The sequence below is a fragment of the Scardinius erythrophthalmus genome (assembly GCF_964197995.2).
Source record: "Scardinius erythrophthalmus genome assembly, chromosome: 19".
Taxonomy (NCBI): domain Eukaryota; kingdom Metazoa; phylum Chordata; class Actinopteri; order Cypriniformes; family Leuciscidae; genus Scardinius; species Scardinius erythrophthalmus.
The window spans coordinates 3916861-3944460 of NC_138239.1; the positions used below are offsets into that span (position 1 = coordinate 3916861).

At 37.8% G+C, this 27600-nt stretch overlaps 1 protein-coding gene across 3 annotated transcripts in view; it reads right to left on the bottom strand.

The window, feature by feature from the left end:
• Positions 1-15336: 15336 nt before the first annotated feature.
• LOC308680027 (NACHT, LRR and PYD domains-containing protein 3-like) overlaps positions 15337-27600 on the bottom strand; it is a 78759-nt gene continuing 66495 nt past the window's right edge. For all 3 annotated transcript variants that reach the window (XM_081347910.1, XM_081347909.1, XM_081347911.1), the window contains 4 exons: positions 22536-22706; positions 21424-21585; positions 17428-17474; positions 15337-17266 (listed from right to left, as the gene is read on the bottom strand). In XM_081347910.1, coding sequence (XP_081204036.1) covers positions 16713-17266; positions 17428-17474; positions 21424-21585; positions 22536-22706 — 934 coding nt within the window. In that variant the 3' untranslated portion in view covers positions 15337-16712. The remainder of the gene's footprint in view (positions 17267-17427; positions 17475-21423; positions 21586-22535; positions 22707-27600) is intronic.

Genomic DNA, 27600 nt, shown 5'->3' on the forward strand with positions numbered 1-27600 from the left:
TACCAACTCTCACGTTTTGGCAGATGGAAACACTGAGAAAACTGGGCCAGATAACGACACGGAAGGTCCACCAGGTTGAGACCGATTTTAGCTGGGCACTCATTGGTAGTGTCCTCCTGGCCTTCAATAAAGAAAGTGTCTCATCCTACTTAAACAGAGCACATTTAATTGTCAGCCAAAAAGTGAAAAGTTCAGATGCTTTCAATTTCACAGTGCTCCATCTTTGTTCTTCTCATATAATAAAGGCTGTAACTCAAGGATTTTCTAAGAAAACTGGCGAGTATGCTGTAAAGGAATATGCCACCTATTGTTTTGGCCTTCTTCTTAACAGCACCACCCTACAAGAAGCACTTAACCACTTTCAGGATATGGCTATGTTGTTCATGTCAGCAAACAAGTCCAATGCAGTTATGGCAGCAAAGAACACACTGGACCAAAAAATCCTGAAGTCCAAACCTACTACTATGGATGAAACACTTCCACCATACGCAGAAGACATGGAGAGGAGCAGCAACATCAAGACAATATGTGGCAAATCTCCCTTCACACATTTATTCAATGGTGTTCTAGAGAAGGCCAGGTGCACACAGACAGAGAGTGGCACAAATAATGAATTCTACTGCCCAGGGATCATCAATTTCCTCATGAGCAACTACATGGGCATTTTCCCCCTTTGGAGTGGCATGTTGCTTGGGGACCTGAGCAGATTCTCCAAAGAGAGTACAAAAGAAATAAAAACGAGGAAGACAAATTGCCATGTGGAGCAGTGGTTCTCAATCGTGAAGAATCACATATTACACCAAAAGAGGTTCCTGCGTCCAGCTGATTTCATTACAAAGATGTTTAACTCTCTGCAAGGAAGGTATACACAACATCAGATGATGCATAATCTTGGTAGTCTGTCCCAAGTTGCATCTCCAAAGCATCAGACCATTGACCAACAAGAGGAGCAATGGGCCAAAAGATCCCTATCTGAAAGATCACCGAAAAATCATTCAAAGTATTTTGATCCACCAGAAGTGGTGCCACAACCAAAAAGAAGAAAAACTTCTGAGGGTCAGTCAGAGGTCACATCAGCCCAGGTATTATGAAATTCTCTATCATACCATAAAGCTTTTGTTTATATTAACTCAAAACACATTTAATATTATCTATCTATCTATCTATCTATCTATCTATCTATCTATCTATCTATCTATCTATCTATCTATCTATCTATCTATCTATCTATCTATCTATCTATCAGATTATGCATAATCTTGCATCTCCAGAGCAACAGGCCATTGACCAACTAAATGAGAAATTGGCTAAGAGGCCCCTATCTGAAAAATCAGATTTTGATCCAGCAGAAGTGCCACAAGCTAAAATAAACAAAACTAAGCAAACTTCTGAGGGTCAGTCAGAGGTCACATCAGCCCAGGTATTATGAAATTCCCAATCATGCCATAAAGATTTTGTTCATATTACAGTTTTTCTCAGTCGCTTTGGTGCATTTCTCACATCACTATTTACATTTGCACAACAGTTAATGCAGTTCTCAAAACAATTAGTACAAACTGCAACACATAGTTGATAACCTGCAAAAGCGTATCACTTGCTCAAAATGGAGAGCTCATTCCTCAAAAGCAAGTATTCATGTAAATGAAAGTGTCAGTGTCATCAAGATGAAAAGTCCTGACACCATTGTTTATGAAGATAGTCAAATGGCTTTGGCATGTTTTCATTATATGACAGTTTACTCTGTAAATGTTTTCCAATGCAAAAAAGTCAGATCTTGGTGACACTACCTGTAAATGCTCAAGACAGCACTATATATACTATTTGCACAGCCATTTAAAAAAATACAGTAAAGTTACACATTACTGTATTTAGTGAGGTAACTGAGTACAAGACACTGAATATGTATGTTTCACATTTTTACTGCATATGCTCTTTGCAATTCTAATTTGTTCACAGCATTGTGCAAAAGAAAAAATACACCCTTATTTACAACAAACATAAACTCCCTTTGGGAAGAGCTGTGAACAACTGTAAACAATATTGCAGTACATATTGGAACTGAACATACAACATACATAGTACTTTACAGTTTTTCTCAGTCCTTTTTTAAATTGCAATTAAAGATCGAAATTTAGAAAGAAATTAAGAATGAAAAATTTGTTCATACTCATTTGTAATTTATTAAAAAGACACAAGCAAGTGTGGATCTTAAATTTTTAATTTGAAAATAAAACTTGCTTACACTACAGTAACTCAGTATTTATTTTATATACAAATATCCCATTTCAGGTCAGAGCTCTGTGGTCAAAGAAAGCATGTGAGATAGTTGTTGCCATCATACAGTCAAAAGACAAAAAAAGGTCTTATATCCTCCATCATTCAGAAATGAAAACACTCCAGCCACACAAATGGCTGATGGGGGAGGTAAGAAAAAAATTATTCATATCTTTGGGAAATGCTTTGCAACTGAAAAATAATCTGTGAACATACAGGATATTTAAAGATGACAATGTTGTCAATATCAATTAATCACTGAATGAAGAAACTATCCTTTTTTTTCTCTCTTTTGATCTTAGACAATCCAATGCTATTTGCATGTGTTAGTGAACAACAGTGACCAGGGACATAGAATTTATGTATAGATCACTACACAGCAAATGTAATAATTAATGATGAAAGAGAGAAAGTACGGAGGAACATTCTCTCAAAGGTAAACATAATCTTTATCTTTTATTATCTTTAATAATAAAATATTAATAATAATATTATCTTTAATAAATTAAAAATTAAGACAGTTATAAAACAATGAAATATATCAATGAAAATTCAGGTGGACTTTTATGACTACGAGGGAATTATAAGTTTCCTGAATGTCGACGAGAATCATTGGATGTTTTTGGTGAATACATTTTATGGTCCTTTTTTAATACATTATGATTAGACATAGTTACTCTATTCTGTAGAGGATGTTCATAATTCAGATGAATTCAGATGAGCCAAGACTTCAAATACCAGCCATCAAAATTCAAATATAAACAAACAAAGGCTGTGTCTACACCACACACAAGAGTCTGGATTAGTTGAATGGATGGATGGATATAGTTTCATGTATGAAATTTAGTTAACTATTTAGTTATCTATCTGTTAATTATCTATTATTTATTTAGTTTCATCTTTTTTTTATCTTGCACAGTATCTCCACGCAGCATCCAGCCAGGTGTTTGTGCTAGACCCAAAGGGACATGATGAAGATGCAAAATCCATGCATGCAGCCAGTAAATTTCGGTTAGATTTTTGCTTGTTATATACTGTAGAATGAAAAATACAAAACTAGCATGCAGTGTGCGGACTTCACTTTTCTTTTTTTGTTTTAGTTATATACTGTACCTTGATAATGAGTCTCTTTAATATAAAAGATTCACAACAATTATTGTTTGAACTTTGTAATAACATTTGGCCAGTATGGAACAAAACTTAAAGTGTATAATCCACAATAATGTGTTTTTATTGTTTATTTGTATTTTTTGTTGTTGTTTTTTTTTTTGGGTAGGGATAATGGCGAATTGGCAAAACAATATAGGGTAGAAGAGTGGGGATTTGATCAGGAAAATACTTTATGGTCACAGTAGACAATTTGTCACTGATTTGGCATCTTTCTCTACATTTAGACCAGGGATGTCAAACTCAGTTTCTGGAGGGGCACATCCCTGAAGAGTTTAGCTTCAACCCTAATTAAACACACCTGGAGCCTGTACCATGAAGGTAGCTGAACAAACTCTGGGTTACAGGATTAGTTTTGAGTTGACAAAACCAAACCGATGCAATCAGGCTTTATTGGTACCATGATGCAGCTCATCAACTTTCTTTGTCAACTCAGGCTTTGATCCTTAAGCTATGATTACTCCACGCGTGCGTGCACATAAAAGAGTGACGTCGACACTGAACAACCAATCGCGGGTAGAGCGAGAGCGATATATTTTTCCGCGGAGGAGCAAGAGATAATTATTCATAATTACGATTAATTTAAATACCGGTATGTATTTCAAGCTCGAAACAATACGGTCTCTGCTGCCAAAGCAAGAGAAGACTGTTGGAGAAAGATTGCTGATTGTTAATGTGTAAGTTAAACAAATACGTTCTATATTTATGTAAAATTATGTATGTATATATGTATGTGTAGCCTATATGTGTAATATAGCCAATAGCCTATTTTTATAATATATAAAAAATGTGCATGTATGTACTAAGAAAGATTAATATTCATTGATTTTTAGATTTTTTAGATGCAACCCCAACTCCAAAATGTTCTTGGCAGCAGATAAAGACAAAATATAAAAATATAATTCAAAGTGGTTATTTCAAGGAGTTAATTCAAAGAGTATTTACCACAACCTTTTATAACTTTTGTGAACAATTTAATCACACATGTTTGCAGCAAACAGAAATAAAGAATTAAATTCAGAAAACCAGAATACACTGGCGGAGGAGTTGGCTCTGAGTAGGCAATAAGGGACGGCCGATTATGGCTGGGATTACAGGTGCTGTACAATCTGACCCTGGTGCTGGCTCCTCTAAGCAAGTAACACTGGGTACCTGTGCAATACATTACTACTTTTTTTTTAAGTTTTAAATATGGCTGACTGTATGTTCTGCAAGGAAATACAGTGTCCCTGTTGAAGCAAGCACATATTCACACACACACACACACACACACACACACACACACACACACACACACACACACACACACACACACACACACACACACACACACACACACACACACAGTCTCCCACACAGAGGCCAGTATGCAGCAGACAGAACACCAAACATAACCTGCTTTACAACAGTTATGCTTTACATTGGGCTACTTTTATTTATTAGGGTGAAGCAAATGATGAAGACACTCTGTCTGTGTGTTCTGAGACAGTTGCTGATGTGAATGCACTGGACTTTTTATTATGGCAAACATTTGAATGTGTGGCATAAAAAAGGGACTGGCCCTTACACATCTCTTTTGTAGGATTTTTCACAACCTGACCCAGAAACTGAGGCCTCTACCTCAATGGGCTTCAGAAGAAATGTGTAAGGATTTAAAACCCTTGACATAAATTACAGTTAGTCCTGTGTTTGTAGGAAGTCAAGGAACTTTTTGTGATTTTGATGAGGTTCCAGAAAACTTGTAATGATCATGTTTGTGGTGGAATTATGTTTCAGGTGGAAACAGACTCAGTCAGGGCCCTGTACAAAAGGAGTCTTGAACTAGATTGCACACTAAAGGAGTCTCGAACTAGACTGCACACTAAAGGAGCTGACTGTGAGCTGAGGAGGCTCCAAACAAAATCAAACAGCTGGATAAAACTGATCTCAGTATGTGTATAGTTATATAGTGTATATATATATATATATATATATATATATATATATATATATATATATATATATATATATATATATATATATATATATATTAGTATAACTTATTTAACCAAGTAACACTTTAGTATGAATATTTATTAATGCAACTTTCTCTTTCTCTCTTTCTCCCTCTCATCCCACAAAACCAATAAAACAGTTTGAGACATATCTGCAGTTTCAATGTGCTTTTATTAAAGGTGCTGTATGTAACTTTTTTTATAAAATGAATCCTTTTTTTATTGCCTGTCTGTGAAGGGGTTGTAATCACACATTACAATGATCCACTTTTCGTGTTTTGCTATTACCTCTGAAGGCCAGTATTCCTATTTTTATGTGAAGTCTCCGGGTCGGATTTTCTGCGAAATCCACCGGATGTGACGTGCATGCGCGCTCCCGAGCCTCTCTCCTTTTTATATACAGTCTATGCGATGGCACTGCAGCTGACGACATGGAGTCTGATAACACCAAAAAGCGACCTGCCTCCAGCACAACACAGACTCCAACACAAACTCCAAAAAAAAAAAAAAAAAAAAAAAATGTATCTGCTGAAGCTCGTCAGGCCAAACGTCAATCGGATCGACTCAGGAAGAAAACACGGATCAACATTGGCAGAGCGTTTGAATTATGGAGAGACCTCCGCTTTGTTTTAGGTATAAAAACAGACCCTGAGTTGGCTTTTTTTCTGATAAATTACAAGTTTTCAGATATGCTGAAATAAATAATAGTAAACTGTAATGAAATAGCAAGGTAAAATACAACATACATGAGACATGAAATGAATACAAAAGACTGTTCCATGATAACAAAAAGTAGGTGCTTTAGGATGTAACTTTTATTTTATGTACTAGATCTACTGTCTAACGTCACTCATCCCACTACGATCATATTGTTTATAATACACATTTCCAGACACGTTCAGTAGGCCTACAGTAATATTACTTCCTACTGTCTTATTGTTGCACTGAAATTGTTCAGTCTAGTTGACTAACCGTTTTCGTTATCATTCATTGACCTATGTTGACATTGCTAATTGTGAAAGATACACGAATAGTTAGTGAAATGCCTTATGCTAGATAACACCACATGTCGGCAAAATACAGTCAATGTAACGTTATCATGGTACGAGCATGGAGCATTAGTTATACGTCAAGCTGATAAAAGTAGCCTATTATGGTAATGTTGCAGTGGGAGTTTACATGAGTTTCCAGCATGTTGTGTGATGCTTTCTCCGTTGTGTTGAAAGTCTCAGTGTGGCCGGTAGTGAGTGCGGCACGCGCTCTTGAGTTTGAGCACCCGCACGAGCACGAGCGCTGTTGTTGCAATCTGAAACATCACCGCTAGAGGCCGCTGGATCCTACATACAGCACCTTTAAGTGTAATATTGTATGGTGATTGCATCTACATCTGCACCAGCTGGGTGGTCAAGACTGATCGCGTCAGTTTCATCGGGGAGAAGCTGGTTTTGTGGTGTTTCTCGCTCCTTTCTACTGGTGGCTATATTGTGCAGAATGGCACATGCAGCCACTATCTGTGATGCCCGCTCTGGTGACTCTGAAGCGCCAAACACAGTTGAAATGTGCCTTTAGGATGCTGAAGGTCATCTATCTTCACTCTGGTTTTACTGAGGGCCACAATGAAGCAGTGCTGTGGCCCTGTCTGAGGGTCATGATAGGGGGTTATTGTGTAGGTTTTTCTATCTCAGTTTAAATGAACAGTGTTTTGTACTGTACCAAATTTAACTTGCTTTCCTTAAAGCGCTGACACAACACAGAATCAAGAAAATTCATGAGTCAAGCACTGGAGCCAGGCCATTTGGCATCCAAACTTGATCATATGTTCATGACCACAAGTCGTGTTTAGTAGTTTAGAAATGTTTAGTAGATCATTGTTATATCTGTTAAAGTTACTATTAATTTAAAGATTCATCTCACAGAAAATAATCATCTCACATATTCACATCATCTCTTCCTGAACATTAAGGCTGTGATAGGACTTCCTATTAACATAATCTGCCTCATGTTCCCCTAGAGCAGTGGAGATTGGAGCAATAGACTGCATACATGTTGCAATGACTTGGGAATCCTATCATAAGATTATCAGAAGAAGAATAAAAAAGATTCAAAATAATTCTTAACATGTATTATATTGGATAGTACATTTGTGAAAAGTGTTCATGTGATGTCACCCTATCAATATATCTTACCGTCAATTTTATAAAAGCCCTCTTTTATGGACATGGTCGATAAATGTCCGGGGAACATTATTAATTAAACTTTTCATGTACTCCTGCAGAGCGAGGACCATCTTGCGAATGGTTCGACAAACATATGTTTTCCCCTAGCTTCTGTGCGTCACCCACCGTGCAAGAATGTACTACGAAGTGCTCCTCAAACAATTTGCGCTGAGATGTCACAGGATTTGGAAGAAAAGGTGAAGTCATTGCAACAGACACTTGGAATAAGTTACGTCACCTATATGTTTCTTTGCTCTCAGCTGATTGGTCAAACTTCGGTCTGAGTTCTTGAATCCAGAACATAACCTGCCCCGGAGCAGGTTAGCCGTGCAGCGTAAGATACCATGGCAACGAACACCGATTAAAGCCGAGCTTCATAGTACCTAAAACCCAGGGTTGGCGGAAACTAAGCTGAAACATAGCTGGCTAGCCACCTAATCCGGCTTCATGGTACAGGCCCCTGATCAGCTGATCAAGTCCTTCAGGCTTATTTGAAAACTGCAGGTGTGTGTGTGTGTGTGTGTGTGTGTGTGTGTGTGTGTGTGTGTGTGCGTGTGTGTGCGTGTGTGTGTTTGTGTGTGTGTGTTTGTTTGTTGAAGCAGGGTTGGAACTAAACTGTAGGGCTGTGGCCCTCCAGGAACTGAGTTTGACACCTGTGGTTTAGACTCGACAAAGTAGTAACAAACACAATTAAAGGGTCTATTTAAAGGGAATGATTGTGGCGAGGACTCGAGGAGTTTGGTCAAACTATGGCAGTGATAGCCTACAGCGAATATAACGGGTTGAAATAAAAAACGGCGTCGTCCACGGAGACATTTCTATGTGCACTATTTCATCCGTGAAAACCTTAGTCCCCTGGCTATCTAATCAGAATCTGCAATTCAAAATAAAATTTGCCTGCCACGGCAGCAAATTCAGCAGCTTGTGGATTAACGTGACATTCATACATTTAATAAGGTTACCCCTGGCCTGGACATGAGTTTATGGAGGTAGGCTAAAGACTACCACCGCTTAATAGATAAAAAAAAAATGTTTCTGTTGCTGTCAGTATTGTTTTTGGAAATTAGGCTACATTAAAATGCAATGGTCTCGTTTCAAAAGCATTGGTCAATATGCTTGCGTCGACTTCAATGTGCCCAGCTTCCTTTCCGTGAGTTCTGACCTACAGTCTATGGTTCTGACTGAAAAATGGAAAATATCAAGCGCTTCCGTTTCAGAGTCCCTGTTTCATGTTTGTTAGCCCAGGATATTTTACAAATCCAGACCAAACGATGTTCTACGGCCATGTCCGGAATAAAGAGTAGCCTATAGCCTATCCATGTCACACAGTAAGATTTAGGATTTTGACTATATACCTCGCAGTCACAGACCGTATCAACGTCAGTGAGCTATACTTATTGCATTTCGCCACAGGGTGTCACTGTGGCCTCAACCCTTCGCCTTCGCTTACTCTGAGCTGATTGCTATGTCTGAGGTAAACCACGCCCTCCTCATTACCCTACGCAGGAAGAAATGTAGGAAGAAATAAATGAATAAATAAATAAATGTAGAAATACATAAATGTATAAATAAATAAATGTAAAAATAAATAAATGTATAAATAAATAAATGTATAAATTAATAAATGTATAAATAAATAAAATAAATAAATATGGAAAAAAATAAATATATACATAAATAAGGAAATAAATGTATAAATAATTATTTATTTTCGTTTTTTTGCTTTTGTATATATATTTATTTATATATATATATATATATTTTTTTTTCTTTTCTTTTTTACATTTATTTGTATATTTATTTATGTATTTATTTATTTTTAATATTGGCAGCTTTGGAATTCCATAGTTTCGAGGGGGGAGGGAAGGGTAATGTATTTGATTAAAGATTAATTGAATTGGGAGAGCCTTCATCGCGCCGCGGTACTCAATCGGCCTTCAAATGCGACCTTCCAAGGATGCAGCTTTTGAATTGGGACGTCCTTCGTCGCACCGCTGTGACGCAATCGGCCTTCAAATATGGCCTTCGGAGGATGCAGCCTTCACATTGGGACACAGCGAGACTGGTTGTTGTGAAACAGTGTGTTGTCTGTGTACTCTGCTAACACTTTTATATGAAAATAAATATAATGAACAAGACATCCAAAGTAGCATATAGGCTTGTTATTTAATTCCATTCCAAATACATGTTTATCAATCATGTTTTCTTTAATACAGACATATGTATATATGTATATATATAGTACAGGCCAAATGTTTGGAAACATTACTATTTTTAATGTTTTTGAAAGAAGTTTCTTCTGCTCATCAAGCCTGTATTTATTTGATCAAAAATACAGAAAAAAATGTTTAATATTGTGATATATTAAAATAATTGGTTTTCAATTTATTATACTTTAAATTATCATTTATTTCTGTGATGCAAAGCTGAATTATCAGGATCATTACTCCAGTCTATCACATGATCCTTTAGAAATCATTCTAATACGATGATTCATTATCAAAGTTGGAAACAGTTCTGCTGCTTAATATTTTTTCATAACCTGTGATACTTTTTTAGGATACTTTGATGAATAAAAAGTAAAAAAAAAGAAGCAAATGTTTTAAAAATAGAAATCTTTTGTAACAACAATATACACTACTGGTCAGTAATTTGGGGTCAGTATTTTTTTTTCTTTCTTTTTAATAAATCAATACTTTTATTCAGCAAGGATGTGTTAAATTGATAAAATTATTAGATTTTTAAAAATAATTTTTTTTTTAATAAATGCAGTTCTTTTTAACCTTTTATTCATCAAATATATTAGGCAGCAGAACTGTTTCCAACACTCAGAGATTTATAAATCAGAATATTAGAATGATTTCTAAAGGATCATGTGATAGACTGGATGTCACATGTGACACTGAAGACTGGAGTAATGATGCTGAAAATTCAGCTTTGATCACAGGAATACATTTTTTTAAGTATATTCAAATAGAAAACTATTATTTTAAGTTGTAAAAATATTTCACAATATTACTGTTTTCTTTCTTTTTTTATCAAATAAATGCAGGCTTGATGACGAGCAGAAGAAACTTCTTTCAAAAACATTAAGGGGCCTATTTTAACGATCTGAAACGCAAGTATCAAGCGCGAAACGCAAGTAACTTTGTGGGCGGATCTCGGAAATCTAAAATGGGTTGGTCTGAAGTAGCTTCATTATTCATAGGTGTGGTTTGGGCGTAACGTAAAATAAATCAATCAGAGCGTCATCTCACATTCCCTTTAAGAGCAGGCGCGCTTGTTCCATGACAGATTGCTATTATAATGGTGGATTTGACAGGCGCGTGCCGGCAGTGGTTCACAGCCGAGGAGACCGATGTTCTCGTCAGAGCCGTAAAACACAGAGAAGTGACATTGGGGATGGAGAAACCCACCCACCAAATTAACTTCAGTTAAACAGGCGTATGATAATTTGGGTAAATGTGTAAGCTAGATTTATGCTTTTATAATAAACTATCTATCTATCAATCTAATGTAATAATTTTGCAAAAAAGAAAACTGCTGCTTCTGTGTAGATGAGAGATTTAAAGTATGCGCGTTGTGCACACGCTACATTGATTATGGCCAAGCATGCACTCTTAAAATAGCATTTGAATAACATGCGCAATGCGCCACTGACTTTCTAACCCTAACCCTAACCCTAGGTTTTTCCTGGTTAGTGGCGGAATTGTTTTTTAAACCTGCAAAATAGCATCCGGGAACGTTTGGGCCGGAACACGCCTGTTCTTTGTGCTGAACCGCCCCGGGGAGCGCAAGTGTATTTTCTAGTTTACCGACGTGCGTCTGTGGAGGGAAAAGTCTGCTGTGCGCGGGTGCAAAATAGGAATAATACATGTGTCAGTGTACAAAGTCAATTGTGCTGGGTGCAAGATAGGGCCCTTAAAATAGTAATGTTTCCTGTACTATATATACAGTGAGGAAAATTAGTATTTGAACACCCTGCTATTTTGCAAGTTCTCCCACTTAGAAATCATGGAGGGGTCTGAAATTGTCATCGTAGGTGCATGTCCACTGTGAGAGACATAATCTAAAAAAAAAAAATCCAGAAATCACAATGTATGATTTTTTAACTATTTATTTGTATGATACAGCTGCAAATAAGTATTTGAACACCTGAGAAAATCAATGTTAATATTTGGTACAGTAGCCTTTGTTTGCAATTACAGAGGTCAAACGTTTCCTGTAGTTTTTCACCAGGTTTGCACACACTGCAGGAGGGATTTTTGCCCACTCCTTCACACAGATCTTCTCTAGATCAGTCAGGTTTCTGGGCTGTCGCTGAGAAACACAGAGTTTGAGCTCCCTCCAAAGATTCTCTATTGGGTTTAGGTCTGGAGACTGGCTAGGCCACGCCAGAACCTTGATATGCTTCTTACAGAGCCACTCCTTGGTTATCCTGGCTGTGTGCTTCGGGTCATTGTCATGTTGGAAGACCCAGCCTCGACCCATCTTCAATGCTCTAACTGAGGGAAGGAGGTTGTCACCCAAAATCTCGCAATACATGGCCCCGGCCATCCTCTCCTTAATACAGTGCAGTCGCCCTGTCCCATGTGCAGAAAAACACCCCCAAAGCATGATGCTACCACCCCCATGCTTCACAGTAGGGATGGTGTTCTTGGGATGGTACTCATCATTCTTCTTCCTCCAAACACGTTTAGTGGAATTATGACCAAAAAGTTCTATTTTGGTCTCATCTGAACACATGACTTTCTCTCATGACTCCTCTGGATCATCCAAATGGTCATTGGCAAAATTAAGACGGGCCTTGACATTTGCTGGTTTAAGCAGGGGAACCTTCCGTGCCATGCATGATTTCAAACCATGACGTCTTAGTGTATTACCAACAGTAACCTTGGAAACGGTGGTCCCAGCTCTTTTCAGGTCATTGACCAGCTCCTCCCGTGTAGTTCTGGGCTGATTTCTCACCTTTCTTAGGATGATTGAGACCCCACGAGGTGAGATCTTGCATGGAGCCCCAGTCCGAGGGAGATTGACAGTCATGTTTAGCTTCTTCCATTTTCTAATGATTGCTCCAACAGTGGACTTTTTTTCACCAAGCTGCTTGGCAATTTCCCCGTAGCCCTTTCCAGCCTTGTGGAGGTGTACAATTTTGTCTCTAGTGTCTTTGGACAGCTCTTTGGTCTTGGCCATGTTAGTTGCATTCTTACTGATTGTATGGGGTGGACAGGTGTCTTTATGCAGCTAACGACCTCAAACAGGTGCATCTAATTTAGGATAATAAATGGAGTGGAGGTGGACATTTTAAAGGCAGACTAACAGGTCTTTGAGGGTCAGAATTCTAGCTGATAGACAGGTGTTCAAATACTTATTTGCAGCTGTATCATACAAATAAGTTAAAAAATCATATATTGTGATTTCTGGATTTTTTTTTTGTTGTGATTATGTCTCTCACAGTGGACATGCACCTACGATGACAATTTCAGACCCCTCCATGATTTCCAAGTGGGAGAACTTGCAAAATAGCAGGGTGTTCAAATACTTACTTTCCTCACTGTATATATATATATATATATATATATATATATATATATATATATATATATATATATATATATATTACATTGCATATAATCGCACTGTCAGATAGTTTGGGAATATTCACACATAACGTACACATAAAACATTATATTAGAGTTTTAGAGAACAATACATCACGGTTGTTTAAACCAATGGGCATTAAGCTGTGTCGTAAGCAAGCCGTTTCCCATCGTGCTTTTGATCAGCGCAGTCAGTGGAGAGCAACTGTGCTCGACTGCAGAATCCGACACGTCCGAATTGCGCTCGCGAGAGATTTTTGACATTCGTCAGCATGACATCAGAGCAAGGCGGACCGCACTCGGACACATTTCTGTTTTTGCTGTGTTTCCGCAGATTTTGCTCATCTCAAACAAGCCTATTCACTCCACCCACTCGCTCACTATCCCCGGATTTCTAATTGTCATCACCTGTACTCACTCATCACCATCATCTCCAGCACTCTTAAGACCCACGCTCACTTCAGTTCACTGTCCAGTCTCGTCAATACCTCACCGAGATACCCGACTCCTCATGATCTACTTACCTGCTCAGCTATCTACGATCCTCGTTCCTGTTCCCGTCTGGTCCTGGTCTCATCCTGTGTCTCGTCTCGTTAATCTGATTCCCCGTCTCGTCTGTCCGGGTCCTGGCTCACCGGTTCATCATCCACCACACAATACAGATAAGACCATCAGTGAACTTCACTAATCCTACACTACTACTTCCAGTTTATCATCTGCCTTATCCACTACGTGCTCTTACTGATCTGTAACCTGTAATCTGTAACCTGTAATCTGTAACCTATCAAATACATGGCCTAACAAATGTTTTATTCAAAGCCAAAATGTTTAAGTTTTGACAGGCTGGCAAAGGTAGGAATGAAGTCAGTTTACAAACAAATTATGATATAACATATCAATTTACAGAAAACAAAACATGTAGCCTGTTACTTTTGTACATAAAGACTGTTTTCAGATTTTTTTAAGTAAACTTTTTCGAATTTTTTTTTTAAAGGGGTCATATAATGGTACATGCACTTTTACAAGTTGATTGTACTGAAATGTGTGTTGGCAGTGCCTGTACACAACCATCATAAAATGCTAAAAATCCATCCATTGTTTTTTTTTAATCTTCTTATATGTTTCCCCCCCTCTCAAATCAAGCCGTTTGACCGTGTGACGTCACATGGTCGGACACCCCTCCCACGATTGTTGATTGACAGCAGCGTTTCAACACAGACCCGCCCCCGCTCGTGACCGAGCTGTCAATCATCATAGTCTGCGCGTCATTGTTGATACGCTGGAGCACTGTCTATGAGCAGAATGGCGTCTAAGCGATTGTGGTGTTCTGTTCTTGGGTGTAATAACGAACACAGCATCATTTTGATGTTCCTAAATCCGAACCGAGGGTAACGTTTTATTAACCTTTATATTAAAATTTATATTAATCTTTGCAAATCGTTTGCACGCTTCACGATGAATTACACTCTACATTACGGCATGTTTTCTATGTACGACGTTCTCAATATAATTCATAATCCCACGTTTATAATGAACAATGCGTTATGGTTATTGTGTTATTATTTTAAACGGTGTACGCACAGAACAGAGGGGCGGGGTGAGCAAAGCTCATTATCATTTAAAGACACATGCACTTAAACGGCGTGCTGAAAACAGAGCTGGTTTTGACCAGGTAAAATGAGTGTTTTCTTACAATACTAATGAGAATTTTTAATTAAAGTATATTACAAACTTTTAATTTAGACCCTAAAGAATCATATTAGCTTGTACAAAAATGGCATTATATGACCCCTTTAAAGAAAATTTCTCTGTTCATATGCATAATCTAAATAGATTAACATAGATATTGAACTGCAAGTCACACAAGCATTTGACCTTGAAATATCAAAACATTCAATCAATAATTATTAAAAAAGCTATTCGATTTTTATCATATTTAACAGCAAAATTTGCCAGATTTGTAAATGTTTAAAAGAAATGTTTGACACATTACTTTTTTTTATCCTACAGTGTTGACCCATACTCAACGATAAACACACACACACACACACACACACACACACACACACACACACACACACACAATTGTAAGCAAGTTGATTTTAATTGATTGAAAATTACAATAATTAATGACAGTAAATTATATAGTTTATAATCTTCTATTAAATTATTAAGTATTAGGAAGCAACATGATTAAATACATAATTTAAGGTTATAATATCAGCCAATAACAATGTTGAGCTCAAAACACAAGCTGATTATTGAATGTATTAATGCTCTACAACTATGAGATTCTCAAAATATTCCCATCGAGTCTCTACAAATACTAAATCTAACACATCATCAAATGATACACATCTTCAACTCATTTGAACAATCAGTTTGATTGTGATTGACAGACAGCTGAGAAAGTGATCAGGAAGAGACTTGAATCTTCCCCATGGAAAGTAAGAGGAGCTCCACAGCCTTTAACATTTGTAATGAAGTGTGTTTAGAATGACATCTGACTGACCCTCAGTTACCATAGAAACAGAGCAAGGTTGCAGATAACTGTTTCCTGCAGAGGGGCAGGGTTTCAAAAAAATATTGAAGCTTCCCCGGGCGCCGCCATTGATTGGCCGACCCCCACCTGCTGTTAGCACACCATTGACTCCCATTCATTTTGTCGTCACTTTGACAGCGAATAACTTTACATCTGAGGCGTTTAAAGAATCCATTTGTCCATTATTTATTTCTAAAGAAACACGAAAATGTATAAAAGGCTCCATTACCGTGTATCTTACGTTATGGCCCTGTATAAGTAGTTTTTGTAAAAATAGGCTAACGATTACGTCATAACCACGCGACTCTCTGTCGCACGGTAGAGAGATAACCGTATAGACAGGAGGAGAAGCTCGCGGGCAATCGGGGGGACATGGAGGCAAAATGACAAAATAATTAATCAGAATACTTAGCAAAAGTTTCTCCTGCTCTAGCTCATGGACAGCTCCTACTCACACTCTCCGTCTCTGCAAGTTTCGGAAGGGAATGATTCAGATTTCTCTTGGCACAGCTACTAGAAGACAGACGGGTTGCTCACGTCACATCTACGTCGTCAAGCTCAGTTTGAGTCTGCGCAGTACGCTCGACCCCCAGGAAGTGAGAGCTTCTAATTGACTTCACTTCTCTCCGTTGAATTCAATGGGGTCGCTGTGTCCAGTTTATATACTGTCTATGGTTTTCTGTGAGAGAGAAACTAAATCTTCCTCCAGGTGGCGCTCAGGGAAAGACAAAACTCCTGTTGAGCCGCATTCAAATGTCTTAACACAATAGAAGTATGTGGTGTGTCTCATTTAGACCAAAGTCAACGTGTGTGTGTTTCTATATACACACTGAAATTAGGATTAGAAGAGAGAAACAGTTTACAGCTGTGTGAGTTAAAAAGAGATATTTTGAGTGTTTCTTTCACTCAACTGTGTGTCTCAGTTGTATCTCACAGGAAGCTGTATAATCTCACACTGAGACACTGAACCATAACAAAGCTCAAATCCAGCATAGAGGGGTTCAGTGAATGTGGTGTTGAATGTGTGTAAGTGTGTGAGTGTATGTGTGTCAGAGACGCTGTAGAAGGACAGAGTGCCAGCCGGCCAGTCCAGATACACTCCTACTCTGTTAGAGGGATGTGAAGGGGCAGATATTACTGTGCTCTTATTATTATGTCTGGCAATGAACTTGTTACTAAAACAGTTCAGACTCCAAGACTTTTCATTGTATCCAAACAAACTGTCATTACTCACTCCTTTCCTGCTGATTCCTTTATATGCCACTGATATATAAACTGTTCCGCTCCATTCAGCCTCCCAGTAACAGCAACTAGACAGACTTTCTCTACACATAACCTGAGGAATACCATCAAATCTCTCTGGATGATCAGGATACGACTGCTTCTCTGTCACACGTGTCACCTTATTGTTCTTCTCAGATAGAGCAAGACGAGTGTTTGCCGTGTTTAAATCCAGGGTGAGATCACATGCATCTGAACATAAGAAGAAAGATTATAACATTTGACACAAAGAAGCAAAAATAATTTAAATCTACAAAATGTCAAAATGTTTATTGTTAAATAGGGTTAGGATATAGAAAATATTCTTCACAATAGATGACTCTTTATGTGCCCGAGCGTCTGTGTAAACTTACATTTGAGCAGTCCTAATTTTGCCATGATCTCTCCACCATGATCCACTCTATAAAAACAAAATGTCACACTCATTTTCATAATAAGGATTTTACATAAAGTAAAGTGGTCATTAAAATGAATTAGAATCTCTCGTGTTAAGTGTAAAGACTGTTTCACAGAGCAAGCATCAGCAGCAAATATGTTTCCGGCACCCATGTAAACAAATAAGAGCGTTCCCATCAGAAGCATCGTTAAAAACTCTCATTTGCTAAAATGGGCCCCAGAAAAACATGCATTGCTTATGTGCTGCTAACGCTTGTGGTGTGAAACGGGTGTAAGGCTTAAAGATGGTCTTGTTATCAAAAACAGTGGTAATCAAATAATTTTTTTTAACTTTTATCCTTTTATTTTTTGGGGAAGTGCTGCAAAATAGATTTAAACCATGGACAAAAAATATATTCCTTAAATGTTTAAATAAATTGTTTTATTGTTGTTGTTATTATTTTAAGTAGTATGTTCTATTGTAGGCCTACAATAGTCATATATTTCTGTAATAATTAAACCAAGTTAAACCGAACTTTTATTTTGACGGACTGTAGTGAAGACCTGTTTTAGAGTGTATTTGACAGTGTTTTTTCTCAAATAAAATTATGAAAATGCTCATTAGGCGTTCTCTCAGAGCAGCTCTGTAAATGTTCATGTATTCATGTCCTCATATTGTTTGTGAGATGCCAAAAACACATGAGCCTCAGGCATAAGCTACTTGAGTAGCCTAGCCTAGGCCTATGTAGTAGACGAAACGACCCAGTTCATTCATAGAGAGGCACGCAGAACAAGCAGATTATATATTTACATAGCAGTATTTTTGCGCTTTAATATTCACAGTAGAGTTGGGGTACTCTAACTCAGACTTGAGTCCAATTTTGAATGAACTCGGATTTGTCACACACTCGGATGAATTTGTACTCGGACTTGACACGAACTCTGACATTTTAGACTCCGTCAGTCGAGTCCGCACGCTTGCACGCTTGGATGAAATGCACAATACAACTGTTTTTATTAAGTTAGATAGACATTATATAACAGTTTTCAGGTTATGTTTTAGTGTTGTTAATATGTCCCACATTGTTATTTATTATGTCCCACACAAACTTATAATCGTCCCACATTTGGTTTGTTTGATGGTGGTCACACTAATGCGGAGAATTCACTCAAAATGTATGTTCAGAATCAGCACAAGCTTTATCCTTTCGCAAATCCCCTCATAAACAACAAAGTCTAGACGCGATATTAATAAAAGATTCACTGTGCAGTGCGGTCAACTTCAGTGTTTATGATGAGAGTTTTAGAGAGAGTGAAGAACGTGGTAAGTGATGGCTTAAAGGGAGCGCTATAGACAATCTAAATAATAGTTTTGTTTTTCATGCTTCTAGAGGTCTCATGGTTACGTTCACACTGTAGCCTAAAATATAAAGAGTGATAACTGCATTTAAATATGGGAGTGAATCCGCTAAATTTTAGTCCAGTGAGTCATGAAATTGCGATGACTGACATAGTAACAATAGCAACATGATAACCATAGCAACATTTTGGCGTCTAATAATGTTATGATTTTTGTTACATTTACACTTTAGTCATAAGTTTACATACACCTTGCAGAATCTATTTACATACACCTTGAGCCTCGCTTTTTCTTTACTTTCTTCCTCCTCTCTGGCCATTTGGCAGGCCGACGGATTTCCATACAGTCGACATGAAGAGTTGGTGGAGCTTCACCAATTGCTCGTAGAGAGAGCAGGTGCTCACGGGTGTAGGTGAGATAGTCTTGACGGCCTGATAAACAATCCCCAATTCCAAATGCCGATAAGCAAAGTAGTATCCATAGTAAAGCGATTTTCATGACGATAATATCCATAGCGAGATGCTATTTCAAGATTATATTTAAGATACTGTTCAAGATGCTATTCTAGCATGTAAAAACTAATCACAGACAGACAAACAAACAAACGGTGAGCACAGGGTCGACAGCAGGCCGTGCCCCCGGAAGCTAATTATATTATTAGAAGGATCATAAAACATTGTTTCTATTTAGTACAGCCCTGAAAAAGCTTTTTCACATAAGATGTTTAATAGCCTAGTCCACATGAAAAAATACAAACACAAAATCCAAGACAAATTACATAGGCTTGATTTTAATATTGTGTCATTACCTAAATCATCCACAACTGTTTTTTTTTTTTTTTTGTAATGGTTGTTCATGAGGAAGAATCCTCCAGCTATTGCACATTATTTGCTTTGCCAGCATTTTCTGCTTATTTGACTCCTTACTAGCAGTGACTATGATTGTGAGATCCATCTTTTCACACTGGTGACAACTGAGGGACTCGTACACAAATCTAACAAACCCTGCAAACATTTAGTGATGCTCAAGAAGGAAACATCCGTTAAGAGCCAGGGGCTGTAAACTTTTGAACTGGATCATTGGTGTAATTTGTTCTTATTTTGTTTAATAATTCATTAATTAATTTAGTCCTGCCCTTCAGAGGCATGTAAAACAAAATTAGAAAAATATAATCACCATAATCTTGCTCAAAAGTTTACACCTGGCTCTTAATGCATTGTGTTGCATTCTTGAGCATTACCTTGCAGATTCTGAAAGATGTACAATAGGTAAACGTATGACTGTAACTATACATTGCAATTATTTTGTAAGGATAAAAATATTAATTTAAGAGCTCAGTGTTGAGACCTTTCGCCGGAATTTCATTGACAGGCGATCTGACCAATCATAATGCAGATACCTGCCTTTTTTATCCAACAAACCAAATCAGTTAGTAGATTAAAGTCAGTGGACTTGAACTTGAAAAATGGTGTGTATTAATTTCTTTTTACGGTTCTGATGTTCGTTCATGTTTAATTCGTGCTATAACTAGAAGAGATTATCAGTTCACGTGCTGCTTGAACTGAGGCCTACACATTAAAGCACCACAAAAACAGTATTTATTGTTTGAATTTCATAAAAATTACAAAATTTGAAAGCTGAGACTTTATTTCATACCAAAAGTAGCCTGCTCTGTCTCGTCTGTTAGCGCATTGTCAGTGTCCTCTTTGCTCCGCAATATATTTTCCACTGTGAGAACGTGGAGTGAGAGCGGAATGGCTTATCGGACGTAGCAACAGTAACTAAGAGGGGTGGGTCTTTGTCAAAGGTCAATTTCAAATCATTTAAATCTTTGTGGACTCGACCGGACTCGACTCGGACTCGGATGTTAGGGACTCGGACTTGAGTCCGACTCGGCCTCTTTGGACTCGGAATCGATTGTTAAGGACTTGGACTTGACTCGGCCTCGACAAAGGTGGACTCGGACCCAAAAACTATTGGTCAGCCTAGTGACTGTTGTAAATGTGTTATATAAATAAATATGAACTTAAACGAACTAGAGGTAAGCAACAGTAATTTGCTGCTAGTTTGATAGCTACAGAACGTAAAGATCTGTCTTTTTGTTTTCTTTCTTGCTGCATTAAAGATGAAATGGTTTAACTTCAGGTTTCGGGCAGGCGCAGTGAGGGAAAAAACACTGAGTTTAGGGCTATCGGTTCGTAGCTCTGCTTAAACTGTGATATAGTCACGAGGAGCAACCAACATTTCTTATATGCCGGAAATTCATCTGACCATCCGATTGCCGGTCGGGAGAGGTTAATCACCCCTCATTTCCCCCTGTACACTGCACGAACACTGCAAGACAAACAACGCACGACACGAGTCTGAATTCGGCTAAAAATCTGACAAAAACCGTGCAGTGTATGCCCAGCCTTAGTGAAATTCATTCATATGCATTACTGAAAAAGCCTCTTACAAACACTAGTGAAACTCACTAAGGTTGATCAATGTTGTTCATTTCACTAGTGTTTATAAGACGATTATCAATAATTATGACCTATATGGCCCCTCATAGTTTTCAGTACTGCACACGTCCAAATAAACATGACAGGATGATTGTTAGTGTTGAACATACTTGAGTTTTTCCAGTCTGTAGTTTGGATCAGAGACCAGCTTGTCTAATGATTCTCCTGGGTGATTGTAACTCAGATCCAGCTCTCTCAGATGTGAGGGGTTTGACATCAGAGCTGAAGCCAGAAAACAACAGCCTTTCTCTGTCACCATACAGCCAGATAATCTACAAAAACACACACACAACGTCACATCATCAGGGACATTACAACTGGTCGAGTATGTTTAGTCACCAGAAAAGGAAAAGGAGATTTGGCAATGTAGTTTAGTTTGGTGAAAATGTGGTGAAAATTAGGACTTGTTACTTAATTTATGTTTTTACGTAATTTAACTTAAGCACTTCCACAAGCTGAAAATGACATACCTAAAATAACATGGCTGCAGCTATTGAATCTTTATACCGACATAATCCAGGTCTCGTTTGAAAGCAAAATTAGTCCAAATTATGCAAAGTGATACAGAAATAGTTTCAGCTCAAATAGTAAGTGACTAGCATTTAATTTGTTAAGGTTAATGTATACTTTATTGTGCCAGATGGAAATTTGTCTTGGGCTCAAAAATACAGCCACTGCATTAGGTTTGGGACAAAAGACGATGCCATCGTCCATCGTGATGGCTGACAGACATCACGATGTTGAGCCGGCATCGCGATCCCCGCGCTGTATGAATAGATATTTCATAAAATGTATAAATAGCGCTGTATGACAGATGTAGCGCTTTTATTTCTAAATATTAACAAATCTTCTATTCCGATTCTCAAATACGTGTTAAGTAATGTCTCTGCAGTGCCTTTTGTTTGCCTGCAGTCTGCAGTGCCTTGTGAATTTATTTTCTTTCTGATTCGATCATAAACTAGTGCATCGCGTACTGTTCGACTAAGCTGTCGAACGATCTCAGCTTCAGAGTCATCACCACAACCTTACGCCATTGGTCCTGCCTTTTGATCACACAGGGCGTGTTCCGGGACTTATCCCAGCAATGTTACAAGGTCCCCATCCATGAATCAATCCCGGGGATGAATCCCTGGACGTGTTTTGTGTTCACAAAGGCACTAGCAATTTTATGGGATCAATGCTCTGTGTGATAGGGGCTCAAGCGAATCTTTGTTTATCTTACCTCAGTATGTTGAGTTGACAGTGTGAACTCTTCAGTCCATCAGAGAGCAGCTTTAATCCTGAATCATTAAGATTATTTTTACTCAGGTCCAGCTCTTTCAGTGAGTTTGATGATTGTAGATAAGAAGAAAAATGTTCACAGCACTGATCAGTGAGATTACAGCAAACAAGTCTATAACACAGGATGAAATATGGTTCATTAAATATGAGATGGTGAGTTAATATACAGCTTTCTATGTTCTGCACACAGACTTTATTCAGCCTCTTTTCCCACCAGAGTTTTGGGTCACCCAAAGCCTCTGGGCCCTCTTCACACCGTACACCCCCCCACACCTGCCCCCCTGTTTGACGCCTCTTGGTAAAAGATGCTACTTTCAATAAAAGGTTTAACATAATATGAATATTTTTAGCTGTTTCACTGTTATGAATAAGCAATTGAGAAGATTAACTCTCTGGGCCCTATCTTGCACCCAGCGCAATTGACTTTGTACACCGACGCATGTATCATTCTTATTTTGCACCTGCGCAAAGCGCGCTTTTCCCTCCACAGAAGCACGTCGCTAAACTAGGGAATGAACTTGCGCCCCCTGGGCGGTTCAGAGCAAAAAATGAGGCGTGTTCCGGCGCAAACGTTCCTTCATGCTATTTTGCAGGTTTAGAAAACAATTGCGCCACTAACCAGGAAAAAATTGTTTAAAGTCAGTGGCGCGTTGCGCATGTTATTCATATGCTATTTTAAGGGCGCATGCTTGGCCATAATCAATGTAGCGAGTGCACAACGCGCATACACTTTGATTCTCTCATCTACACAGAAGCAGCAGTTTTCATTTTTGCAAATCATACATTATTACGATAGATAGATAGATAGATAGATAGATAGATAGATAGATAGATAGATAGATAGATAGACAATTTATTATAAAGCATACATCTAGCTTACACATTTACCCAAATTATCATACGCCTTTTTAACCGAAGTTAATTTGGGTGTGTTTCTCCATCCCCAACGTCCCTGACGAGAGCGTTGCTCTCCTTGGCTGTGAACCGCTCCTGGCGCGCGCCTGGCAAATCCGCCGTTATAATAGGAATCCGCTTTAGAACAAGCGCGCCTGGTCTTAAAGGGAATGTGAGATGACGCTCTGATTGGTTTATTTCATGTTACGCCCAAACCACACCTATGAATAATGAAGCTCTTCAGACCAACCCATTTTAGATTTGCGCCTGGCGCAAGAGTCATTTATCCAGCCGGGAAAATAGCAACAGCGCCAAGACCCGCCCACAAAGTTACTTGCGCTTTGACACTTGCGTTTCAGATCGTTAAAATAGGGCCCTTTGTCTTAAATGAAAGTCAAAATTAATGACAAGTCCATTGTAGTGTGCTTATAAGCTGTTTAATCATTTAAAGTGTAAATGCATGAATTTTGGGTTGCTTTCATGTACCACAAGCAGAATGTTATTTCCCATGTAATGCATCATTCGTGGTCCCACAGGGGCTAAAAACCCTCTGGCTCAGCCTTCTACAGTAGCCACACCCCAAACTCACTCTATTGGTTGAGCTGAAAAGAGAGTGATGGATCGGTGCAGACTAGTTTCAATGTTTAGATTGTGCCTGGAACGCTCAGTGTTTACACTTTTGGGGGAGAGAAACCCATTAAAGGCAGGGTAGGTAGGACTTTATAAAAATAAAAGATCCAAATTTGTTAAAACTTTCTATATATATCAATACATAATTAAAATGTAAGTACTCTGAAAAAAAGAGTATAAAAATCAAGTGACTCTAGACCGTTTAATCTGTATTAAACACAGCTCATTATTTCGATTCGGGACGAATCAAAGGATTGGCTTAGGCGACTGTCACTCTCTCTCGCAACCATGGCAACCACCCTTTTGCCACGGGATCTGCCCACTTGCGCGCGCACGTTTGATTTGAGGAATTCGAGAGGCACGGAACCTAGGAATAGCAAAACAATGGCAGAGAAAGAGCAATCAAAATTCACATTACCGGCATGCAGTTAGTGAAGGCAAACAAGGCAAAAAAAGAAGACAGTACAAGAAAAGGTAATGAACAAAAAGTCTTTGGATAAACAAAGAAATAAAACGCGTGTCAATATCGGCGTAGCTTTCCAGCGACCACCCCGTCCTCGGCCTCTACTTCCTCGGACCCTAGTTGCACGCCACGGCCTCTTGCACGACCTCCTCTGCTTCGCCCTAAAATTATTTTGATTTTACAAAAGGACATTTTACAAACCTACATTTTGCGCATGTGCTCCTGCATGCACTTTTCCAGTCACAACACAGCAATCAAAGGAGGACGCGCTGAAAACTGAAATGCTGTTCTCTTTCTTCATAACTCGTGAGAAGGTTTGAGTTGCAAAGGAATTTGTGACTGTATCACCTGTTCAACCACATCAAAGTTTCGTAATTAGTAAGTCCGTGCTTTTTCTCTTTTTGTTCTTATGTGCTGAAGGGCCGCTGTGCCCTGGTGAAACGGTGTTTGTACGTGAAGAGCTCTTTTCCAAAACGCCATAAACCTAAAAAGCTGCCTCAAAGAACCAGCAAAAGTAATGATTATGAATGTGTAAAATATTGCAATAAGACATTTTAATTGTTTATTAATTTCTGTGTCGGCTGCAAAGATGAAGTTGACGATATTTGACTCGCGATCTTCGCAGTAGGCTAGTGAACGCATGCACCGGAGAAATGCACATTTATTAGGCTACATAGTTTTATTTTGTTTTGGATGGTTTTGTTTAGAACCAGATTTCTGTAAATATATTCCACATTTTTTAGGCCTGTGAGGCGAGGCTACGGTTCGGTTCACGATGATATAATCTCCAGTTCAAGCACCTTATGTTGTGATTGATAGCCTATATTTACTTTATGTATTTAATCCATGAATGAAAATATTAATGAATTAATGAAAAAAAAAAATTAAAATTAAGATACAATTAATCCAAAACGAAATTCGTTTTAAAGAAAAGCTTTGTGCTTTCTGTTTTGAGATCTCTGTTAAAGTTTGAAAGTCTTAGTGCAGCTTTCAGAGCGCTCGCGTCCATAATGGAGAACTGTCAAGTAATATTGTTTTTTCCTCATAAATGCAAACACGAAAAATAAAGACAAAAACTTTTTTAAAAAGACAAACCATAAATTTAGAAAAAAAAAGAAAAAAAAGATGGATTTATAGCGTTTTGGGGGAAAAAATGAATGGATTTATACCGTTTTGAAAATGTTTTTTTTTTTTTACTTTGAATTGATCATCAACAATATTGTTGTTTGATTTAATAATCACTGTTGCAAGAAGTGCCTAGTTAAGTTTTGTAAGTGGAAAAAGTAGGGGCTGCCACAGATTCTGTTTAGTTAGCTCCTTTATTGTTTTTTTCTATAGCCTAGAATAATATAGGTCAAATGCAGCAAGTCAAAAGACCAACTGGACCTTCTTTGCCAGTTTGCTCACATTTCTTTGAAGGATGGCAAAAATATCGCCTGAATATCGATATCTAGATATTGGAAAAAAATATCGAGATATTCATTTTTGTCAATATCTCCCACCCCTACATGCAGAACACCATACTGTATATGTTATGAATCTTACACGAAATTCATCTTCATCACAATGTAACTGATGGTAATGTAAAAAAGTGTATCAATGCAACCTGTTTTTAGCTTATATAACTAGCTCGTTAGCGAATCAAAAAATATATATTTTAAATTTACCAATATCAATATGCTAGCTTGATAGTGAGTACTAAAATACATCTTATTTGTTTATATTCATAAGCAATTAGCGTTAGATTTTTTTATTACATGTGATTCTGACATGATGTCACTACATGCACTGTGCTCCTTCCTCTCTGCTTGTCTCAGGTAAATAATGCTCTTCAGCTCAGCGGTTGGAGTCGCGCGTTCATGTGTTTTGGGGGCGTGGCTTTGGAAGGAGCCCAGAAGGGAGGGGGTGGAGTGAATGGAAATAATGAACTGTCTTTAAAACAGTCGTGAGAGGTCTACAGACACTCGATTTTTATACTTTCTTTTTCAGAGTACTTACATTTTAATTCTGTATTGATATGTACATAAAGTTTAAACAAATTTGAAAAATAAGTTTTTTAGACCATTCCTACCTACCCTGCCTTTAATTAGGGCTGAACGATTAATCGAAATTGAATCGCAATTTGAAACATTGCGATTACCTAATCACGAAATGCTGTGATGTGGATGCGATATGAAAACTATTTTCCAGAGCAAAAACATGACTCTTTGTGTGGGATTCATGCTTGCGGTTGCCAGATTTCAACAATTTAAACCCCCAATCAGAGCTTTTCTGTTAAAAGAACACAAAGCAGCGCGGATGATCTGAAAACACAGACAAACAAGCAGTTTAATGATCTCCATTATCCATTTGAGATTTTCTGTTTAAATGAAAGTGTCATTCAATCGGTCTGTGTTCCTGTCACAAGCTGCTTGCGCTGTTTGCTGCATCCAAACATGGATCTCGACTATAACCTATTGATTGTGATTGCTGAATAACTTCACGTGTGCAGCTCTGTATGACAATAATTATTTTTTGCTGTTGTTTTAATAAAAAAATAAAGTAATTTGGATTTATTAGATTACTAGTAATTTCAATTTTTGAAATTGAAAAAAAAAAAATTTTTTTGTTTTACCAGTAGGACTATAAATAGCCTATAATACATTAGGAAACTAGATGTGGTCAAATAAACCATGTGTATGGTTTGACATTCTCTTGATTTGTGCTTATAGGTGAAAATGCAATAATTCTGATGAATATATCATTATGATTATAATTTTGAGCAAAATAATCGGGATTAACAATTTAACATTATGCAGCCTGACAAAAACTAGACTAAAATACTCAGACATTTAGTCGACTAAAACTTGACCAAACAAAAACATGAAGTGGTTGATGAAATATGATAACAACTTAGAGAACATTTGACTCAGGACTGAGACTAAATAAAAAAAAAAATGCTGACAAAATTAAAGGGATAGTTCGCCCAAAAATGATATTTAACCCATGATTTACTCACTCTCAAGCCGTTCGAGATGCA